The following is a 24,442-nucleotide window of genomic DNA, read 5'->3' on the forward strand; positions in this document are numbered from 1 at the left end:
AAGTGATCCACCCATCTCAGCCTCCCAAAGTACTGGGATTACAGACGTGAGCCACTGCGCCTGACTTCAGTCTAACATTGACGATGGTGTAAAGATCACCATTCACAAGGAAGACAGTCCAGCACAGTGGGTGGTCTCTGAGGGTTTCATTTATCCTCTGACATCAGTGAGGAAAATAATCCAATGCCAACATTACTGGTTTTAGGAGAGAAGTGCATAGAGAATTACACAAAAATGTTACACATAGAAGTGCTGTGCTAGGCACTTAGACAACTAATGGTTTTCTGAACACCCCACATTTGCCGACAAGTCCTCCATGACCTCTCAGATGATACTGAATTCCAAAGGCATATAGGTATTTTTCTCTCATTATACAATTGTGGAATGTGGTACCCTCATTCTAGGACTATTTAGCTCTTTTAATAACCAAGTACAGCAGAGAGAAAATAGAATTTTAAAACAATATGTCAAATGGTCTTTCCCCAACAGCTTCAAAATTTAGAACTGGCAGGACACACAGAAAGCAGGCTAGTGTAGTAAAGTGGGTTCAAAGCCCAGCTCTGCAACTGTGAACTTCAATTTCTTTTCTTTTCTTTTCTTTTTTTTTTTTTTAATCCTACTAGCTGTCATGCAGATGGATTTTTTTTTCAATTTCTTTTCTAAAATGAGAAAAATGAGACTTGTCTTGCAGAAGCTGTATTATCAACAGTGTACGCCAAGTAATCAACAAAGTAGCTGATCCATAGTGGGTATTCGTTCAACAAATCTTCTAGGCCAGGCCCTCCCCTGGACATCCGTGTGGACAACTGTGAACACAGTAGATACAGTCAGTCTCTGCCCTCAAGAAGCTAATAGGCCTGGTGTGGAGCCATAATGCATGAGCCTGAGACTTTTACAATAGGGGGAGGGATCCTTTTTTAAACATAAAAAAAAAAAAAAAAAAAAAAAAATGGCTGGGAGAGGTGGTTCACACTTGTGATCCCAGCACTTTGGGAGGCTGAGGCAGGTGGATCACAAGGTCAAGGGATAGAGACCGGCCGGGCGCAGTGGCTCAAGCCTGTAATCCCAGCACTTTGGGAGGCCGAGGCGGGTGGATCAAGAGGTCGAGAGATCGAGACCATCCTGGTCAACATGGTGAAACCCCGTCTCTACTAAAAATACAAAAAAATTAGCTGGGCATGGTGGTGCGTGCCTGTAATCCCAGCTACTCAGGAGGCTGAGGCAGGAGAATTGCCTGAACCCAGGAGGCGGAGGTTGCGGTGAGCCGAGATCGCACCATTGCACTCCAGCCTGGGCAACAAGAGCGAAACTCCGTCTCAAAAAAAAAAAAAAAAAAAAAAAAAAAAAAAAAAAAAAGAGAGAGAGAGAGATAGAGACCATCCTGGCCAAGATGGTGAAACCCCATCTCTACTAAAATACAAAAAAATTAGCCAGGCGTGGTGGTGCGTCCTTGTCCCAGCTACTCCAGAGGCTGAGGCAGAAGAGTCACTTGAATCGGGAGGCGGAGGTTGCAGTGAGTCGAGATGGTGCCACTGCACTCCAGTCTGGTGACAGAGCGGGACTCCATCTCAAAAAAAAAAAATTTTATGTAGACAAAAATCAGTACAAAAGTAAGTACTTGGCCAGGTACAGTAACTCAGGTACTTTGGGAGGCCAAGACAGGAGAATTGTTTGAGTTAGAGACCAGCCTGGGCAACATAGTGAGACCCTGTTTCTACAAAAATATATTAAATAAATAAATGAATATTTATTTAGAATGAGAAAAACATCCTTACAAATTACTGTAGACTTTTTGAGACAGGTCTCATTTTGTCACCCAAGCTGGAATGCAGTGGCACAATCACAGCTCATGGTAGCTTCTACCTCCCTGGGCTCAGGTGATCCTCCCACCTCAGCCTCCTGAGTAGCTGGGATTACAGGTGCATGCCACCATGCCTAGATAATTTTTGTATTTTTTGTAGAGACAAGGTTTTGCCATGTTGGCCAGGCTGGTCTTGAACTCCTAGGCTCAAGTGATCCACCAGCCTCGGCTTCCCAAAGGGCTGGAATTACAGACATGAGCCACCACACCTAGCACAATAAATTATTATAGTCTTGGAGTCCTTTTTTTCTAAAGTTTCTTTAGAGAATTTGCCAGAACTGCTCACCTAGAAATGCTTCCAATTGCAACTAGCCTCCCCAACCATCCAGGGCATTTCTAGGGACCTACGCAAGAAAGGAGTCCTGAGGGTAACACTCCATTAGGCTCACAGTAAATCTGACTTTGCTGCAGGCCCTACACATGATGGCTCTTGTATTTATTATTATAATAATTCGTAATCTCCTTGGTGGGTGTTTTTTTTTTTTTTTTTTTTTGAGACGGAGTTTCACTCTGTCACCCAGGCTGGAGTGGAGTGCAGTGGTGCAATCTTGGCTCACTGCTCCCAAGTTCAAGAGATTCTCCTGCCTCAGCCTCCCAAGTAGAGTAGCTGGGACTACAGGCGAGTGTCACCACACCCAGCTAATTTTTGTATTTTTAGTAGAGATGGGGTTTCACCATCTTGGCCAGGTGGTTCTCAAACTCCTGACCTCAGGTGATTCGCTCGATTCAGCCCCACAAAGTGCTTGGATTACAGCTGAGAGCCACCATGCCTGGCCTCCATGGTGGTTTTTATACTATCTATATTCCTAAATCCTGAGGAAAGGCTTCAAGTCACTGACCCAGCCCATTTTAGCTTCAGTTATATATACCATAAGATATGGTCCTTTTGCATGAAAAAATTACTATCAGGATCGCTAACAGAAAGCCTTAAATATCATTACACCCTCTACAAAGATGGCATGCAAATGCTCTCCTCTAGCAAAGAGAACTTCACTACAGCACTAATTTACTAATATTGATTGCTTTGAATTTGTAATAGAGGGAAATCAGATGCATCATTTAATCAAATTATGAATTTTATTCTATTCTTTTTTCCTTTTGTGTTTCCAGGTATATATTCTGGCTCAGCCACTAGTTTAATTTAGTAATATTGTCATTGAAATCAGAATTCTATAACAGGACACTTTGGGAGGCTGAGGCAGGCAGATCACAAGGCCAGGAGTTCAAGACTAGCCTGACCAACATAGTGAAATCCTGTCTGTACTAAAAATACAAAAATTAGCTGGGCGTGGTGGCAGGCCCCTATAATCCCAGCTCCTCGGAGGCTGAGGCAGGAGAATTGCTTGAACCTGGGAGGTGGAAGTTGCAGTGAGCCCAGATCACGCCATTGCACTCCAGCCTGGGCAACAAGAGTGAAACTCTGTCTCAAAAAATAAAAAATATAAATAAATAAATTTTTTAAAAAAGGAACAAATATGTTAGAGTTTAGTTTTTACATTCCTTCAGGAAAATTCTGAAACAATACAGACTGAGAACAATCAATAATTTGTTAGGATAATTTTTTTTTTAAGACAAGGCATTGCTCTGCCACACAGACTGGAGTGCAGTGGTATGAACCCAGCTCAAACACAGCTCGCTGCAGCCTTGACCTGCTGGACTCAAGAGATCTTCCCACCTCAGCCTCTCGAGTAGCTGGGACTACAGGTACACGCCACTATGCCCAGCTAATTTTTGTATTTTTCGTAGAGATGAGTTTTTGCCATGTTGCCCAGGCTGGTCTCAAACTCCTGGGTTCAAGCAATTCTTCCTCCTTGGACTCCCGAAGTGCTAGGATTATAGACATGAGCCACCACACCTGGCCAGAATAATTTGAAAATACAATGATTTTTTAAAAGGGGAAAATTCACTGAAGTATAATACTGAGTTATTTGAACCCAAGAAAACATGAATTTGGGCTGGGCACAGTGGCTCATGCCTGCAATGTCAGTACTTTTAGAGGCCGAGGTGGGTGGATCACTTGAGGTCAGGAGTTTGAGACCAGCCTAGCCAACATGGCAAAACCCCATCTCTTCTAAAAATACAAAAATTAGCCAGACGTGGTGGTACACACTTGTAGTCCCAGCTGCTTGGGAAGCTGAGGAAGGAGAATGGCTTGAACTAGGGAGCCCAAGGTTGCAATGAGCCGAGATTGTGCCATTGCACTCCAGCTGGGTGACAGAGCAAGACTCCTGCCTTAAAAAAAAAAAAAAAAAAAAAAATACCATGAATTTGGACCATTAAAAATAGGATGGTAAATATTTTCTTTATGAAAGGGAGTAACTTTTGTTAATATTTTAATTCTTTCCTAAGAATAGCAAAGGTAAAATATTGTTTCCAAGAGTTTCAAGATTGCCAAAAACTTTTTAAAAAATAGTCACATAATATAATTAAAGAAATAACTGTCACATACATTTTTTGCAATAAACAGTAAAGGTCACATACCTTATCAAGCATCCAATATATATATATGTATTTTTTTTTTAGAGACAGGGTCTTGCTCTGTTGCCTGGGCTGGCGTGCAGTGCCATGATCACAGCTCACTGCAGCCTCGACTTCCTGTGCTCAATGAATCCTTCCACCTCAGCCTCCTGAGTAGCTGGGACTCTGCAGGCATGCCACTGTGCCTGGCTAATTTTTTGTGTGGGAGGGGGGCCTGCGGGCTGGGCCTCCTCGGGGTACTGGGCGTGGCACCGGGGGCAGGTCCCCGGGTGGCCCTAATTTTCTTAATTTTTAATAGAGAAAGAGAGTCTCACTATATTGCCCAGACAAGTGTTTTTTTTTGTTGTTGTTTTTTTTTTTTTTTTTTTTTTTAGACAGAGTTTCGCTCTTGTTACCCAGGCTGGAGTGCAATGGCGCGATCTCGGCTCACCGCAACCTCCGCCTCCTGGTTCAGGCAATTCTCCTGCCTCAGCCTCCTGAGTAGCTGGGATTACAGGCGTGCACCACCATGCCCAGCTAATTTTTTAGATTTTTAGTAGAGACGGGGTTTCACCGTGTTGACCAGGATGGTCTCGATCTCTCGACCTAGTGATCCACCCGCCTCGGCCTCCCAAAGTGCTGGGATTATAGGCTTGAGCCACCGCGCCCGGTCACCCAGACTAGTCTTAAACTCCTGACCTCAGATGATCCTCCCACCTTGGCTTCCCAAAGTGCTGGAGTACAGATGTGAGCCACCACATCCAATAAATATTTGTAAACTGCAGCATAGATGAATAAATGAATGTTAAACAATCTCAAAGAGCAGCATTTATAATTAACATAAAACTTGATAGTAGGCTGGGCACAGAGACAGAGGCTAAGGCTGAAGGATTGCTTGAGGCCAGGAGTCCAATACCAGCCTAGGCAACATAGCAAGAAGTTGTCTTTACAAAACAAAAAATAAATGAAAAATCAACTTGAGGCCAGGCACAGTGGCTCATGCCTGTAATCCCAGCACTTTTGGAGGCTGAGGTGGGTAGATCACTTGAGCTCAGGAGTTCAAGATCAGCATGGCAAACATGGCGAAACCCTGTCTCTACTAAAAATACAAAAATTAGCCTGGCATGGTAACAGGCACCTGTAGTCCCAGCTATTCAGGAGGCTGAGGCAGGAGAATCACTTGAACCCAGGAGGTAGAGGCTGCAGTGAGCCAAGATCATGCCACTGCACTCCAGCTTGGGTGACAGAGGGAGGCTTTGTCTACCTAAAAAAATAAATAAATAAATAAATCGACTTGATACCAATATAAAGAACAGCTGAGTAGATGAAAATGAATCAAATTCAAATTAATCCCAAAAGGACAATGAGTCAAACTCGATAAGCTGCAAACAATACATGAAGGCAAACATGCTCAGTCATGAGTCTTGAGAGGTAAGAGCTGAGGTGCTGTTTGCAGAACGCTCTTCATGTTCACAGTTTCCATCATGATTTTCTACAGCAAGTTAAATTATTTTCAGCTTGCTCTTTTGAAGTACTTCAGATTTACATTTGTGTCATTTTCACAGGGTCTTCACAGATATTATTACCTTATTTGATCTTCACAACAATTCTCTAGGGTATTTATTTTTAGCTCAGTAGAATGAAGGGAGACCTGTTGGTCTCTGACGGTGAAATGATCTGTCGAAGATCATAAAGCTAATGAGTCAGCAGAGCTAATACAAGAGCCCAAGTCTCCTGCTTTCAAGACCAATGTTATTTCCCCTATAGTGCCAGGTAGATGAGTAGCACCTTTTTTTTTTTTGAGACAGAGTCTTGCTCTGTCACCAGGCTAGAGGGCAGTAGTTCAATCTCCACTCACAGCAACCTCCCCCTCCTGGGTTCAAGCCCTTCTTCTGCCTCAGCCTCCCGAGTAGCTGGGATTACAGGTGCTCACCACCACACCCAGCTAATTTTTGTATTTTTAGTAGAGACAGGGTTTCACCATGTTGACCAGAATGGTCTCGATCTCTTGACATTGTGATCCACCCGCCTTGGCCTCCCAAAGTGCTGGGATTACAGGTGTGAGCCACCGCGCCCGGTTAAGTAGCACCTTTTTGTCATTCTCAAACACCATTTATCCCCTAATAGAGCCATTAGTGTTTTGTATTAGATGGCCAGAGAACACACACCAATGGACAAAACGTGTGGAAAGGGATTTGGGAATATTTAGAACAATTTTAGAAATAGGTAGTCCATTCCTGGGATTAATGAAAGGAAATGATTCAAATAAATTACAAGATACATGTCCAAAGTTAGTTATTGAAACATTTATGACAGAAAAAAAAGAAATAACAAAGGAATGAAGAAAAATAAATTTTTGCCAGGCGTGGTGGCTCACGCCTGTAATCCCAGCACTTTGGGAGGCTGAGGCGGGCTGATCACCTGAGGACAGGAGTTCGAGACCAGCCTGACCAACATGATGAAACCTTGTCTCTACTAAAAATACAAAATTAGCCAGGCGTGGTGGTGCATGCCTGTAATTCCAGCTACTCCAGAGGCTGAGGCAGGAGAATCACTTGAACCTGGAAGGTGGAGGTTCTAGTGAGCTGAGATCACACCACTGCACTCCAGCCTGGGCAACTAGACAAAACTCTGTCTCAAAAAAAAAAAAGAAAGAAAGAAAAAAGAAAAATAAATTTTTACCAAAAGAGATGACTAAGTAAATCATATTTCATCAAATCAGTGAATTGTTATACTAAGATATTCTGAAATCCAAAAACAACATGGAAAATGTTTAAAGTGATTTTATTTTTTTTAATTTTTATTTATTTATTTATTTGTTTGTTTGTTTAATTATTTCAATATGGAGTTTTGCTCTTGTCTTCCAGGCTGGAGTGCAGTGGCATGATCTCAACTCACTGCAGCCCCTGACTTCCAGGGTTCAAGCAATTCTCCTTCCTCAGTCTCCTGAGTAGCTGTGATTACAGGTGTCTGCCACCACGCCCAGCTAATTTTTGTATTTTTTTAGTAGAAACAGGGTTTCACCATGTTGGCCAGGCTGGTCTCAAACTCCTGACCTCAGATGATCCCGCCCTCCTCTGCCTCCCAAAATGCTGGAATTACAGGTGTGAACCGCACTCAGCCTTAAAATGATTTTAGCTGAGAAACATATTTGGAAGGCCTGAGTGGGAACACAGAAATATAAACATATTTTGTTATGCTTGCAGAGTTTTTAAATAAACTTTCTTGAACTGTTGTTACTTAATGGTCTGTTAAATAGCTTTAACAACAGGCACTTTTACAGTACACATGAAGATATTTCAGCCAAAATGTGACTAAAATAATGCACAGATTTGGAAATGGAACTTTCGACAACTGGCTGAGGGTTCCTTGAATACACCGGTGTGATGCGTTAGGGTTGCTTATCTGTCTTCAACCCATCTTTCCAGCAGTGTCCCATCATGTCTTCCTCTGCCTCCTAATCCCCTCTTCATCTATGTCTAAAGTTGGGCCTGCTATCTTACTTGTTTTCTATCATCTACATAATTTATCTGAGTCTGGACTTTCAGGGGCATCAAAAAAATGCTGCCACATTAGATTGGAGGAGGAAACAGAATGAGCTATTAAGTCCTGGCTGTCTCCCAATGACATTAGGCCCTGATAGCTGTGGCTCCAAAAAAAAAAAAAAAAAAAAAGAAGAAGCTGACTTTCCCTTTAAGCTACTGAATCTAAAGAACAAAGGTTGAAGCTCTCTTAAATCAATCATTACAAAGGTAGCTGGCCTTGTACAAGTTAGAGGGTGACCTTGGAAAATTGTAGAATGGCTGTTGTGCAAGGTTGCAGAGCCCAGGTTGCACGCCCCTACTAATCCCAGTTTAATTTTCCCAACAGATCTCTTTTATGAGCGTCCAACCAAAGAACACACATAGATGGATATGGCAAACTCATGGTCTCGAAGCAAAACTTGTTACCTTGTTACTTGGCAAATAGGATCGAGTTATAACCAAAAGTACCGCACAGAGGACCTCCCCCACATTCTCTGCATGAGAATGAAGAGGCTGTCTTCAGCTCAGAGCAAAGATAACCCTAGATACCTTGATAGCCTATGCAAATAGCAGCAAAGGTGAAAGAGACACTGTGGACCGTGAAGGTCACCTTGACCACACATGCATATGCATATCCAGAAAACATGCATGGAAAGCTATTGCAAAGACATGTCTCCTGAGCTCTACTGTTTCTCATTCCAAGGCTGATGTATACGATATTTTTGCCACAACTTAGGTCATCTTTCATATAATCACTGAAATTTAGTATCTGCAAAGGCAAGACACTAAATTTGCAAAGCAACTAGTTTATAACTCAGAATCCTACATGTGCTCAGTGCTTTCCAACTTGTGTAGAGAGGTGTACAACAGACCTGAAGGGAGATGCTGATCACTGGGTCTTCTATGGATGATAGCTCGAAGGCTACCAAGGGATTAAGTGACTGGTTAGAAAAAAGCAAAGAGCCGGGCGCAGTATCTCATGCCTGTAATCCCAGCACTTGGGAGGCCGAGACGGGTGGATCACGAGCTCAAGAGATCGAGACCCTCCTGGTCAACATGGTGAAACCCCGTCTCTACTAAAAACACACAAAAAATTAGCTGGGCATGGTGGCGCGTGCCTGTAGTCCCAGCTACTCGGGAGGCTGAGGCAGGAGAATTGCTTGAACCCAGGGGACAGAGGCTGCGGTGAGCCGAGATCGCGCCATTGCACTCCAGCCTGGGTAACAAGAGCGAAACTCCGTCTCAAAAAAAAAGAAAAAAGCAAAGAATGCCCTCCTTTGAATCCTAGTAATGGAAGACTGCTTTTGTTTCTAATCAGGAAAAAAAAAAAAAAGTGGTTCCCAAGACTTTCTATTGTGATTCTAGCCCCAGAGGTTTTACCCCAGAAAGACTAGCTGAAACCATTTAAGTTAGTGTCTGTCCCAGGCTCCGCTGTGATTTCCTCCAGAAGTTGCAATCTCAGGTTGGAAACAGGGAAGGAGGCTACATTCTGAGCACCTCTCTGACAGGGAAGTTTTTCGTTGTTGTTGTTGTTGTTGTTGTTGTTTTGAGACAAAGTCTTGTTCTGTCACCCAGGCAGGAGTACAGTGGCTTACACTCAGCTTACTGCAACCTCCGCCTCCCACGTTCAAGCTTTTCTCCTGCCTCAGCCTCCTGAGTAGCTGGCATTACAGATGAGCACCACGCCACTACACCCAGCTAATTTTTGTATTTGTTTAGTAGAAACAGGGTTTCACCATGTTGGCCAGGTTGGTCTCGAACTCCTGACCTCAAGAGATCCACCCAACTTGACCTCCCAGTGTTAGGATTACAGATGTGAGCCACTGTGCCCAGCAGGAAAGTTGTTTGTTTGTTTGTTTCTTGAGTCAGGGTGTCACTCCATTGCCCAGGCTGGAGTGCAGTGGTGTGATCTCACCGCAACCTCCACCTCCCTCGTTCAAATGATCCTCCCACCTCAGCCTCCTGAGTAGCTGGGACTACAGGCATGCACCACCACACCCGGCTAATTTTTGTATTTTTTGTAAAGGTGGGGTTTTGCCAGGTTGCCCAAGCTGATCTTGAGTTCCTGAGCTCAAGCGATCCTCCCACCTTGGCCTCCCAAAGTGTTGGGATTACAGGTGTGAGCCACGCAACAGTCCAAGAGGAAAGCATTCTTAAGGATCCTTGGAAACACCTGGGTGCTAAATGGTACCAGAATCTTCCAATGAAAATTGAGTAAGGACAGGTGGACAGAGGTATACCTCAAGGCATCTATTCCTCCAGAAAATCTTTCAGGAAATTATTTAAATTAGTTTTTCTTGCATAAAGCAGGATGGCACATTTCAGAATCCTCACCCCTTACCTCAGTGCCTATTTTCCACATCTAACAGGGTTTATGGAACATTTTCAGGGTCCACAGGATCTATCTGGTTTGAATCCATTGTTCATACCTGATTGTCTTTGACCTACAAAAAAGGCAGTTTCAGGTAGTTTATCCTGATATAAAACATCTCCGGTGAGCAAGGGAAAAGCTACAGAACAAAACTGAAAGCTGGTTCTGTGTGTTAAAGATAATGGGTTTGTGCATTTGTTTTAGAAACACACAAATAGTGGAGGCCAGGCCTGGTGGCTCATGCCTGTAATCCCAGCACTTTGAGAAGCCCAAGTGGGTGGATCACTTGAGGTCAGGAGTTTGAGACCAGCCTGGTCAACATGGTGGATCCCCATCTCTGCTAATAATATGAAAATTAGCCAGGCGTGGTGGCATTTGCTTGTAGTCCCAGCTACTAGGGAGGCTGAGGTAGGAGGTTAACTTGAACCCAAGAGGTGGGGGTTGAATGAGCTGAGATGGTGCCACTGCACTCCAGCCTGGGTGACAGAGCAAGACTCTGTCTCAAAGGAAAAAAAGAAACACTCAAATAGTGGAGAAATCGAGAGATCAGGGGAAAGATGTCAAGAGACAAGCAAGTGAAATGCTGAGGGGAAGAGAGTGGCTCCGACATGGGTGTAGGACAGTTCCACAGCTAGCTGGGACACAGAAGTGGCCTTGGCATTTAACTGGCATGGAGTCCTTAACTGGAGTCCTTAATGTTTGCGCCTTCAGCTATGGCTGTGACTGTTAGCTAAGCCATGGCTTCTGGCTTTTTATTTTTATTTTTTTATTTTTTGAGACAGAGTGTCGCTCTTGTTACCCAGGCTGGAGTGCAATGGCACGATCTCGGCTCACTGCAACCTCCGCCTCCTGGGTTCAAGCAATTCTCCTGCCTCAGCCTCCTGAGTAGCTGGGACTACAGGCACGCGCCACCATGCCCAGCTAATTTTTTGTATTTTTAGTAGAGACGGGGTTTCACCACGTTGACCAGGATGGTCTCGATCTCTCGACCTCGTGATCCACCCGCCTCGGCCTCCCAAAGTGCTGGGATTACAGGCTTGAGCCACCGCGCCCGGCGGCTTTTAATTTTTTTTAATTTAATGCCATATTTCATGCCGTTTATGTTTCTCTTTCACATGCTGCATCCTTATTTTCCCACTACGACACTTTCTGAGGGTAAGTTCCTGTGCCATCTGTCTCACCCTCTCAGGGCAGGGCAAGCCAGGCACTGAAGTAAGTGCTCAGGAAGTATCTGTAATATGAAATGGACCAGAAACCCATCACGAGGCTGTGTTATAAGGGAGCACAACTGGAAATGCAAACTCCAGGTGGACCAATAATAATAATGTTCCTTTTGGCAGTACCTCCTATGTGGTCTATTCTGTGCTACTTACTTCATGTATATAAATCTGACATCAAACTTCCAGAAGATTTTTTTTTTTTTTTTTAAACAGAGTTTCGCTCTTGTCACCCAGGCTGGAGAGCAATGACAAGATCTCTGCTCATTGCAACCTCCAGCAGTTCTCCTGCCTTAGCCTCCCAAGTAGCTGGGATTACAGGTGCCTGCCACCATGCCCAGCTAATTTTTGTATTTTTAGTAGAGACAGAGTTTCACCATGTTGTCCAGACTAGTCTCAAACTCCCGACCTCAGGTGATCCACCAGCCTCGGCCTCCCAAAGTGCTGGGATTACAAGCGTGAGCCACCATGCCTGGTGGGTATTGCTGTTACTAACCTCGTTCTACAACTGAGAATACTAAGAGGTTTCAGAAAGGTTTAGTGACTTTCCTAAGGTTACACGGTAAGTACATAAATTTCAAGCCTAGGTGTGCTGACCCCAAAGCTCACACTCTTTCCATTGGTCTTCTGCTGTGAGTGGTGCCGACCACCCTTTAATAATCATAACAATAGCTAAGGCTTATATAGAGCTTACTCTATGCCAGGCATGATTCTAAAGCTGTTTACGTATGTTAATTCACTCAATCCTCACAACATCCCTAGGAGGTGGGCTCTATTATTACTCATTTATAGGATTCAGAGCCTGTGCTATCCTGGACTTCTGAATTAGAACCAAAGGGAGATTCTGTAAAATGGTGAAAGATCACTGCTCTGGGCATGGTGGTTCATGCCTATAATCCCAGCACTCTGGGAGGCCGAGGAGGGTAGATCACTGGAGGTCAGGAGTTCCAGACCAGCCTGACCAATATGGTGAAACACCGTCTCTACTAAAAATACAAAAATTAGACCAGGCTCAGTGCCTCACGCCTGTAATCCCAGCACTCTGGGAGACAGAGACAGGTGAATCATTGAGGTCAGGAGTTCAAGATCAGCCTGGCAACATGGCAAAACCCCGTCTCTACTAAAAATACAAAAATTAGCCAGGTGTGGTGGTGGGCTCCTGTAATCCTACCTATTTGGGAGGCTAAGCCAGGAGAATCCCTTGGATCCGGAAAGCAGAGGTTGCAGTGAGCCGAGATCTCACCATTGCACTCCAGCCTGGGCAACAAGAGCAAAACTTCACCTCAAAAAAATAAAAAATCACTTCTCTGTGTCTTCTTATGTAGAGGAGGAAACCCTACATCCTACCCCAAGAAGGCCTGGAAAGGGAACCAGGCAGAGTAGAAGTAAGACCCAGACTAGGCTTCCTGCCAGCCTCCAGCTCTCCTATAGCAGAAATTTTAAGTTGGAAGCACTAGGGGCATAGAGAACAGACTTTGAGGTCATCAGGGCCTCCCTGGCAGCTTTCATCTGAATCACTCTATGTGCTGCATTAATTTTATTCATGAAAAGACCATTTACCAGCCATGTTACAGCCCTTGTAAGTGAGGACGATAAAGATCAATATTATTTTCTTCTTTTAGGCTCATTCAAAAGTTTGGCATAACTACAACACACATTTCCGCCCATATCAGAACGGCTGGTTATCCATCACACTGGGATCTCATTGGATAGAGCCACACCGGTCGGAAAACGTGACGGATATATCCAAATGTCAACAATCCATGGTTTCTGTGCTTGGATGGTTTGCCAACCCTATCCATGGGGACGGTGACTATCCGGAGGGGATGAAAAAGCGGTTGCTCTCCGTTCTACCCCTTTTCTCTGAAGCAGAGAAGAATGAGGTGAGAGGCACAGCTGATTTCTTTGCCTTTTCTTTTGGACCCAACAACTTCAAGCCCCTAAACACCATGGATAAAATGGGGCAAAATATTTCACTCAATTTAAGAGAAGCGCTGAACTGGATTAAACTGGAATACGACAACCCTCGAATCTTGATTGCTGAGAATGGCTGGTTCACGGACAGTCATGTGAAAACAGAAGACACCACAGCCATCTACATGATGAAGAATTTCCTCAGCCAGGTGCTTCAAGGTTGGTTGTAGATTTGCTTAATTTTTTTAAAATTCTGAAAACTTACAGGATATTTAAAGTCACCTTTGAATATGTAACTATTATTGTTGGGCTTTTTTTTTTTTTTTTTAATAAAATGGGGTTTCGCCCTGATGGCCAAGCTGGTCTTGAACTCCTGACCTCAGGTGATCCACCCACCTCGGCCTCCCAAAGTGATAGAATTACAGGCGTGAGCCACCAGGCCTGGCCCTGGGCCTTTTCTTTTTTTTTTAATGGAATCTGACTTTGTCGCCCAGGCTGGAGTGCAGTGGCACCATCTTGGCTCACTGCAACCTCTGTCTCCTGAATTCAAGTGATTCTCCTGCCTCAGCTTCCCGAGTGGCTGGGATTACAGGTGTCTACCACCATGCCCTGCTAATTTTTGTATTTTTAGTAGAGACGGGGGTTTCACCATGTTGGCCAGGCTGGACTCGAACTCCAGACCTCAAGTGATCTGCCCACCTCAGTCTACCAAAATCCTGGGATTGCAGGCGTGAGCCGCCATGCCCAGCCTGGGCTTTTGTATTGTCCTTTTTTTCTCTCTCTCTTGAGACAAAGTCTCACTCTATGGCCCAGGCTGGAGCACAACAGCACGATCTCAGCTCACTGCAACCTCTGCCTCGCGGGTTTAAGCGATTCTCCTGCCTCAGCCTACCAAGTAGTTGGGATTATAGGTGCCTGCCGTCATGCCCAACTAAGTTTTGTATTTTCAGTAGAGACAGGGTTTCACCACGTTGGCCAGGCTGGCCTCGAACTCCTGACCTCAGGTGATCCACACGCCTCGGCCTCCCAAAATACTGGGATTACAGGCGTGAGCCACTGTGCCCAGCCATTGTATTATCCAATGTTGAGAACACTTTTTTTTTTTTTTTTTTTTTTGAGACGGAGTTTCGCTCTTGTTACCCAGGCTGGAGTGCAATGGCGCGATCTCGGCTCACCGCAACCTCCGCCTCCTGGATTCAAGCAATTCTCCTGCCTCAGCCTCCTGAGTAGCTGGGATTACAGGCATGTGCCACCATGCCCAGCTAATTTTTTGTATTTTTTTTAGTAGAGACGGGGTTTCACCATGTATGGTCTCGATCTCTCGACCTCGTGATCCACCCGCCTCAGCCTCCCAAAGTGCTGGGATTACAGGCTTGATCCACCGCGCCCGGCCAGAGAGCACTTTTTAACGTTATTCCCATGTCCTTTTTTAAATAAAATTTGAGAACAGAATCCTTTCAGACTAGAGCTACATCCTTAATTGGCAGGAAGATACTGTTTCATTATTTACAAAGGACACCACATATTAAAAGAGATTTGCTTAAAGTTTCCTAACAGTAGTACTTTATTCGAAGATGTTGAAAGTTTTTCTTGAAATGGTGATCTTTATACTGTATTACATGACCATATAATGAAAACGTCTGAAGACAAAATGAGTTGTTTCTGTTGCTCCCTGAGACTTCTGGCCCCCACCTAGCCTCTCTCTCCTTTTCTATTACTCAAGTAGTGACATCTACAGGTGGCTGATAGAAACAACGGAGCAGAAGACAAGCTCAGGTTATGATGGTTCTGTTCCCTGGAGTTGGGCTCTGTTTCACTCTCATATAAAGAAATTCTCTGTGGATCTTTCTAAAATTCTGTTGCTCTCTTTAGAAGTCACAAAACAGGGGGAAAATCCCGGTGCTCCTGGAGAGAGCCTTCAGGGAGGGTCCTGAGGGAGAGCAAGCCCCTGCTGCCCTAAGTTGCAGGAAGGAGCAGCATCGAACCAAGCCATGCCCAGCTACAGGCCATGCACATGGGGTCCAAGGCCGAGGGCTCTGCCTACGGGGTCTGGGTCAAATGCCATGCACGTGGGCAGGAGGGGTGTCCATTTCCCCGGTGTTACCATTCTACCTCTCCTGAGGACCCTGCAACAGCTATGGACAAGAACCAGAGCCTGTTGAACGTATTTATCTTCTTGGAAACTCTTGATCTGGAATTTCCTCATTTTAGGGAAAAAATGTCAGTGATGAAATCTCAAAAATGTGGAGATGAGGAGGTATTTCTTTCTTTCTTTTTTTTTTTTTTTGAGACGGAGTTTTGCTCTTGTCACCCAGGCTGGAGTGCAATGGCGCGATCTCAGCTCACCGCAACCTCTGCCTCCTGGGTTCAGGCAATTCTCCTGCCTCAGCCTCCTGGGTAGCTGGGATTACAGGCACGCGCCACCATGCCCAGCTAATTTTTTGTATTTTTTGTGGAGACGGGGTTTCACCATGTTGACCAGGTTGGTCTTGATCTCTCGACCTTGTGATCCACCCGCCTCGGCCTCCCAAAGCGCTGGGATTACAGGCTCGAGCCACCGCGCCCGGCCCATGAGGAGGTATTTCTATGAGAGAAGTGAAATCCTTTAAGAAAGAAAAAAGGATTCATGGTTAATTTGGGTAGTTGTTTGAACTGCTGCTGTTGATTTTCTTTTCTTTTTTCCTTTTTTTTGAGATGGAGTTTCATTCTTGTTGCCCAGGCTGGAGTGCAATAGTGTGATCTCAGCTCACTCCAAACTCTGCCTCCTGGGTTCAAGTGATTCTCCTGTCTCAGCCTCCCAAAGTAGCTGGGATTACAGATGCCCACCACCATCGCCAGCTAATTTTTGTATTTTTAGTAGAAACGGGGTTTCACTATGTTGGCCAGGCTGGTCTCGAAATCCTAACTTCAGGTGATCCACCTGCCTCAGCCTCCCAAAGTGCTGGGATTACAGGCGTGAGCCACTGTGCCCAGCCTGTTGATTTTCGTATTTCATTTTTACACAATTCCTACAAGTTATTGAATCAGTTTTAAACCTAGAAAAGTCCTTAGAGATTCTATTTTTCAATCTTTTCTGTTTACAAATGAGGAAACTGAGGCCAAGAAACTTGCCCAATAGCATGCTCCCTGGAGCACAGTAGGGTAAGCTCAGCCCAGCCAGTTCCCATTCTCTTACATCACTTTTCTTCTTTTACCTCCTTATGTCTATATTCACTTACGTTCATTCTAAAAGCAGATTTTTTTAACTCCATGAAGTATAGTTTCCTAGAACGGGTAGCTTATGCACAAACAAGAACAACTCAAACTTGAAATAAGAAACTCTTGGTCACGGGCAGACATCTGCATTTGTCCCAAAGAGCTCTGGAAATTGCCGTGCCCTCTGACACAGATTTGCACACCAAGTTTCAGGAATTTTTGTTTGTTTGTTTTTTTGAGACAGAGTCTCGCTCTGTAGCCCAGGCCAGAATGCAGTGTCATGGTCTCAGCTCACTGCAACCTCTGCCTCTCAGGTTCAAGCGATTCTCCTGCCTCGGCCTCCCAAGTAGCTGGGAATACAGGCGCCCGCCACCACGCTGAGCTAATTTTTGTATTTTTAGTAGTGACAGGGTTTCATTATGTTGGCCAGGCTGGTCTCGAACTCCTGACCTTGTGATCCTCCTGCCTCATCCTCCCAAAGTGCTGGATTACATGCATGAGCCACCACACCCAGCCAGGAATATTTAAAATGTGATCCTTTAACGGTGACATTCACTTGTTTCAATTGGGAGTGGGGGGAATCGGGATACCGGTCTGGATGAAAATAATTGCAATATTTGAAATATAAACATGAATTTTCTATTTAATACAGCAGACCTGAAAATTAGGGAAAAGGTTGGTTTTACAATATGCTGCCCTCTGGCACATTAGTGAAATTGTAAACATGAACTAGAATTGTAAACATGAACATGAAAAAATGTTTCGGCTTCTGAACATCTCTCCTTTTTTTTTTCTGTGCAGCCATAAGGTTAGACAAAATACAAGTGTTTGGTTATACTGCCTGGTCTCTCCTGGATGGCTTTGAATGGCAGGATACTTACAACATCCGCCGAGGATTATTTTATGTGGATTTTAATAGTAAACAGAAAGAGCGGAAACCTAAGTCTTCAGCACATTACTACAAACAGATCGTACGAGAAAATGGTTTTTCTTTAAAAGAATCCACACCAGATGTGCAGGGTCAGTTTCCCTGTGACTTCTCCTGGGGTGTCACTGAATCTGTTCTTAAGGTAGGTGGTTACTTCCAAATTAACCGTAAACTGGGGCAAACAGCACACACTATTTCATTTACTCAATGACAGCTAAGAGATAGCTGTGACAATATCAAACACCACAATTGTTTGGAGGTTATGAAGGAGAGCTGGGAAAAGAGAAGTGAGACAAAGAAGGAAATAAATGCTGAGAGCCTTTCATGGGCCAGAGCTCATAGTTGATGATGGAGATGGACAGGTCAAGAGGCTGCCCTCAAGAAGCATACAGTCTAGTGGGAACTTACTGTCATTTCTGTGTGAGGTTTTTGTTATAATAGTAACGTCAACATGATAGGAAATTTGTTTTTAGATTTTTGTTTTGCCAAAAGCCTTGTTTAATTGATTCTTGCTGTTTCAGAGAGTTGGGTAATTTGCCTTATGGAGACATATCCCAATGGCGCCTCCCCGCATGTCTCATTCCTCACTGCCTTCAGCTGTTTCCCCAAAAGTCACCTTCTCCATAAGGCTTCCCTCCACTCCAGAAATCACCCTCCTATCACTTCTCATCCTCCTTTCCTGCTTTTCTACAGTGTACTTGCCACCACCTAACATAATACGTGATTTCCATATTTTTCATATTTAACACCTGTCTTCCCCAACTAGAATCCGAGCCTCATGAGAGCAGAGATGTCTGGAGCTTTGACATCTGCTATATGCCTCACTAGAGAAGTGCTGGGCACATGCCAGGTGCTCATCTTTTAGAACCAGGTGAATAAATGACATCACCTTTTAGTTATTACTTTTTTTTTTTTTTTTTTTTAAGATGGAGACTCGTACTGTTGCCAGGCTGGAATGCAGTGATGCAATCTTGGCTCACTACAATCTCTCCTCCTGGGTTCAAGCCATTCCCCTGCCTCAGCCTCCTGAGTAGCTGGGACTACAAGAGCCTTCCACCATGCCCGGCTAATTTTTTGTGTTTTAGTAGAGACAGGGTTTCACCATGTTAGCCAGGATGGTCTCGATCTCCTGAGCTTGTGATCCATCCTCCTTGGCCTCCCAAAGTATTGTGATTACAGGCGTGAGCCACTGCACCTAGCCATTGTTATTATTATCTACACTACCTGAAAATCAGGAAATCACCTTTTAGAGCCAGGTGAGACCTCAGAGACCTCCCATTCCAAATTCTTCATTTTATAGGGGAGGAAAGTAAAACCTATCAACTTGCTCAGATGACAAGTGCTGGTGAACTGTTAACATACTGTCATTAAGCTTCCAGATGCACCGTGATTTAACTGCTCTATGTATGCACCTTCTCTATACTTCATCTTTTTCTTTCTTTCTTTTTTTCTTTTTTTCTTTTGAGACGGGATCTTGCTGTCTCCCAGGCTGGAGTGCTGTAGCACAATCACAGCTCACTGTATCTTCAACCTCCTGGCCTCAAGTGATCCTCCCACCTCAGCTTTCACCTGGGACTACAGGTTCACCCCACCATGCACAGCTAATTTTTTGATTTTTTGTACAGTCTCACTGTGTTGCCCAGACTGGTCTGGAATTCCTGGGCTCAAACAAACATCCTGCCTCAGCCTCCCAAAGTACTGGGATTACAGGTGCAAGCCACTGTATCCAACCTACTTAATCTTAAAACCCCCATCTTACAGGCAAGGAAACTGAAGTTTAGGGAGGTTACATAACTTGCCCAGGTCACCTAGGTCTGTCTTCCAACTACAATGCTTTAGAACTTTACAATACCACACTATTGACTTTTTTTTTTTTTTTTTTTTTTTTTTTTTGAGACAGAGTCTCATTCCATTGCCCAGGCTGGATTGCAATGGTGCAATCTCAGTTCACTGTAACCTCTGCCTCCTGGGTTCAAGTGATTGTCCTGCCTCAGCCTCTCAAGTAGCTGGGATTATAGCCGTGCGCCACCACACCAGCTAATTTTAAATTTTTTTTTTTTTTTTTTTTTGAGATGGAGTTTTGCTTTTGTTGCACAAGTGGAACCTCAGAGGTGAAGGTTGAAGTTAGAGCCAAGATCTGCCCTCCAGCCTGGGTGACAGAGCAAGACTTCACCTAAAAAAAAAAAAAAAGTAATCTGATGTTGATACTTGGGACTCACTCTGTGAATATGCTATTCCTCAACATTTCACTTCATGGTTTAAAGTAAACATTCATTCATGAACCTTGCCTTAACTATTACTTTGTAGTAATCAGATTATTCCCTCTACATTTATTAGCTGGATTCTTTTAAGTTTGATGTTTTATAATTCATTATTGTCATGATGATATTGTTCCTTTTGATGCTCAAATTGTTTCATATTTAGTCAATGGGACCCCCTCAAGCTGTGCCCGTCTTTTCTACATTTTCCTTTCAGTTTTTAAGCGCTTCCTTATTTTCTGGCAAAAGATGTGCCAGCTTCATGTTTCTTCTCTTGGAAAAACCATTTCTCCAAGTAGTACAGGGTTTTTTGTGGGGGAATAGGATTTTAGAAACAAGCTCTGGGAGCTGGGGTTGGGATTGGGACGTATCATCTTTAACTAGAAAATTTATCTCTTAGCAGATTAATAATACACACTTGCTAAGACTAATGTTTTCTAAACGTTTTTAACGTAAGACATATTTTTATTTGATTTTGCCTTGCCCCATAGCAAGACTGCCTTTTATAAACATCCTTCACTACCATGATGTTCTGAGTTTTCAAAACACTGAAACTGGCCATCTAGGCTAGGAAGATTTTACTCAAATAAATTATACACAGATTTAACTTCATGCTCACATGATCAATGTTCTCTCCGTTTAATGTTCTAGATAACTGGTTGGCAGATGGCAAATGGGCAACGATATGGTTTTGTAATTAAACTATGAAAGATGACACATGAAAAAACAATTAGAGGGAAAATATTTACCAAAGGTTAATTACCGTTTTTTCCCGGCGTGTTTAAATTCAATCATGAGGGGAAAAAATGAACTTTAAAACAAGTACAGAACTTTTATTTTCCCTTATTAATCCTGAATTTGGAAATGTTGTTTTTTTGTTTGTTTGTTTGTTTGTTTGAGACGGAGTTTCGCTCTCGTTACCCAGGCTGGAGTGCAATGGCGCGATCTTGGCTCACCGCAACCTCCGCTGCCTCCTGGGTTCAGGCAATTCTCCTGCCTCAGCCTCCCAAGTAGCTGGGATTACAGGCACACGCCACCATGCCCAGCTAATGTTTTGTATTTTTTTTTCTTTTTTCCCTCAACCCTTTCCAGCCTTTTCCTCATGTTCTCAAACTCACTGTATCATTCTTACGCCTTTGCATCCTCGTAGCTTAGCCCCCACTTTCATATGATGTTCAGTTTTCCATTTCTCTGAGTTATTTCACTTAGAATAATGGTCTCCAAATCTATCTAGATTGCTGTGAATGACATTGTTTTGTTCCTTTTTAAGGCTGGGTAGTATTCTATGGTATATATTATATATACGACATTTATTTTTTTTTTTTGGAAAGAGAAAAAGAATAATAAGAAAAAGAATAAAGAAGAGGAAGAGGGAGAGAGGATGGGGGTATTGCTTTGTTGCCCGGGCTAGAATGCAGTCTAAATATGGGTATGCCTATAATTGTCCTTAATAACGGAGACATGAAAGAAAACGAGGGAAGAGAGTAACAAACAAGGAGCCAACCAACATTTCGTTTAAACTTCTAAGTTGATATGATGTGGTACTGATAAGAGTGTACATTTTGTGTAAAGTGGAGAGCTCTATAAATGTTAATTACGTCCACTTGTTCCAGATCTGAGTTCAAGTCCTGGACATCGTTGTTAATTTTCTGTCTCATTGATCTGTCTAATATTAATGTTGAAGTCTCCCACTATTATTGTGTGAGAGTCTAAGTCTCTTTATAAGTCTTGTATGTCTGGGTATTCCTGTATTGGGTGCGTATATATTTAGGACCTTTAACTCTTCTTGTTGTTACATTGATTCTTTTATCATTATATAATGTCCTTCTTTGCTTCTTTTGATCTTTGTTGCTTTAAATACTATTTTATCAGAGGCAAAAATTGTAACTTCTGCTTTTTATTTATTTATTTTTGCTCTCTGGTTGGTTGGTAAGTCTCTCTCCATCCCTTGTTTTGAGTCTTTATGTATCCTTGAATGTGAGATGGGTCTGGATGCAGCATACAGTTTTAGTTTTTTGTCCAGATTGCCTGTCTGTCTTTGAATTGGGGAATTTAGTCAATTTAAATTTAGAATTAATAATGCTATATTACTTTTTGGTATTTTTTAGAAAGGCTGATACTGTTTGTTCCTTTCTATGTGTAGTGGTTCTTTCAGAAGCTCTTGTAAAGCAGGCCTGGTGGTGATGAATTCTCTGAGTGCTTGCTTGTTCACAAAAAACTTTATTTTTCCTTCACTTATGAAGCTTAGTTTGGCTGGATGTGAAATTCTTGGTTGAAAATTCTTTTCTTTAAGGATGTTGAATATTGGTCCCCACTCTCTTCTGGCTTGTAGGGTTTCTGCTGAGAGATCTGCTGTAAGTCTGATAGGCTTCCCTTTGTGGGTAACCTGACCTTTCTCTCTGGCTGCCCTTAGTATTTTCTCCTTCATTTCAACCCTGGTGAATCTGACGATTATGTGCCTTGGAGTTGCTCTTCTTGAGGAATATCTTTGTGGTGTTCTCTGTAGTACCTGGAGTTGAATATTATCCTGCCTTACTAAGTTGGGAAAATTTTCCTGAATAATATCCTGAAGCATATTTTCCAGCTTGGATTCATTCTCTTCGTCACATTCAGGTACACCTATCAAGCGTAGATTAGGTCTTTTCACATAGTCCCATATTTCTTGGAGACTTTGCTCGTTCCTTTTTATCCTTTTTTCTCTAATCTTGTCTTCTAGTTTTATTTCATTGAGTTGGTCTTCGACCTCTGATATCCTTTCTTCTGCTTGATCAATTCGGCTGTTAAAACTTGTGCATACTTCACGTAGTTCTCGTATTGTGTTTTTCAGCTCCATCAATTCACTTATTTTCCTCTCTAAATTTTGTATTCTTGTTGACATTTCGTCAAACCTTTTTTCAAAGTTCTTAGTTTCTTTGGATTGTGTTAGAACAAGTTCTTTTAATTCACAGAAGTTTCTTATTATCCACGTTTTGAAGCCTGCTTCTGTAATTGGAACACACTCGTTCTCCATCAAGCCTTGTTTCGTTGCTGATGAGGAACTGGGTTCCCCTGCTGAGGAAGAGGCGTTCTGATCTTGGGTATTCTCAGTCTTTTTTGACTGTTTTCTTCCCTTCGTTGTAGATTTATCCATCTGTGGTCTTTATAATTACCGTCTTTGTAATTGGGTTTCTGAGTGGACGTCCAACTTATTGATTCTCAGCGCCGAAATCTGAGCAACCCGCTGTGCCGACTAAATCAGCGGCGTTAAGATTGATGGTGCTTTTCTGACTCTGCACCAAGAACCGACGCTCTGAGGCGCCGGCAAAACCGCCTCGCCGGTCACAAGAGTCGCGCTGGCGACCCGTGGGGCTCCTCCGCTGGGAATCTCCTGGTGCGTGAGCAACAAGAATTCATGTGAAGGTGTGGCGTCCTCTCGTTCTTTGCGTTTTCTCTGGGAGCTACAATCCCGAGCTGCTAGTGATCAGCCATCTTGGATCTCTCCATGTTTTGTATTTTTAGTAGAGACGGGGTTTCACCAAGTTGACCAGAATGGTCTCGACCTCTTGACCTTGTGATCCACCCGCCTCAGCCTCCCAAAGTGCTGGGATTACAGGTTTGAGCCACCGTGGAAATGTTTTTAAGTCAAGGGCTTTGTTTTAATTTAGACTCAAGGGCCCAGTAGGCAATTATTGCCACTAGGGAGAATGAAATGCAAGTCATGACTACATTGTGTTTGTATAGTGCATTAGAGTTGCCAGAGCACCTTCTCAGAGTCTCTGAGTCCTCACAGCACACCTGTGAGGTGGGTGAGAATACTCCGTCACTATATAGTTGCCAAGCCTGAGTTTCAAAAGGGCAGAACTAGAACCAGCCTCCAGGGCTCTCTCCTTCGTGGAGAGACAGGGAATGAGACACTATCAGATCCAAGTGTCAACCTTAGGGATTTCTGGGAGTATTCTACTGTCCTTTCCACCCATAACCCAAATGCCTTGCATAGAAAATGTGTGAGCATTCAGTTGGATGAATCAATGCTATGTTCTCACAGGCACATGGGTTGGGAAGACATGATGGATGCAAATGTGATATCACTTGGACTTTTCAAATAGAAATTAGAGAGTTGCATTCAGCAAATGCAAGAAGTCATTGCTTACCCTATCTCACCAGCCTCTTTTAGGAATTGCGCCTGGGGTCAACTAGCCTTGTCTTCTCAGTGAAATCTCTACAACGGGAATTTCAACTTTGTCTTTTATTTATGGCAGGGTTTAGAATCTATCTTCTGTAATTGCTTTTCACTGAGGGTACCAAGCCAATTTCCTGAGGCATTTGAACAGACTCACATCAAACCCCACCATACAACTTGGGGTTTCAAGTCAAATGAACTGGAAAATGGCTTCCCAATGTTTTCTCAAACAACTTGTTTTCCAAGCCAGGGCCTGGGTGTGGCTCCTCCTGTTTTCTGGTCTCCCTGGGAGATTTCAAGGGCTGGAAGAGGCCTGGCAAGGTGGCTCACGCCTGTTATGCCAGCACTTTGGGAGGTCAAGGTGGGAGGATCACTTGAGGTCAGGAGTTCCAGCCTGGCCAACATGGTGAAACCCCATCTCTGCTAAAAACAAAAAAATATTAGCGGGGCATAGTGGCAAATGCCTGTAATTTCAGCTGCTTGGAAGGCTGAAGCAGGAGAATCACTTGAACCCGGGAGGCAGAGGTTGCAGTGAGCAGAGATGGCACCACTGCACTC

At 43.6% G+C, this 24,442-nt stretch overlaps 1 protein-coding gene across 1 annotated transcript in view; it reads left to right on the top strand.

Moving 5' to 3' along the window:
- KLB (klotho beta) overlaps window positions 1-24,442 on the top strand; it is a 49,354-nt gene that overhangs the window by 18,115 nt on the left and 6,797 nt on the right. The window contains exons 2-3 of the mRNA XM_003927522.4: window positions 13,053-13,563; window positions 17,341-17,609. Of these exons, the coding sequence (XP_003927571.2) occupies window positions 13,053-13,563; window positions 17,341-17,609 (780 nt within the window). The remainder of the gene's footprint in view (window positions 1-13,052; window positions 13,564-17,340; window positions 17,610-24,442) is intronic.

The sequence above is a fragment of the Saimiri boliviensis genome, chromosome 3 (genome assembly GCF_048565385.1).
Source record: "Saimiri boliviensis isolate mSaiBol1 chromosome 3, mSaiBol1.pri, whole genome shotgun sequence".
Classification (NCBI taxonomy): Eukaryota; Metazoa; Chordata; class Mammalia; order Primates; family Cebidae; genus Saimiri; species Saimiri boliviensis.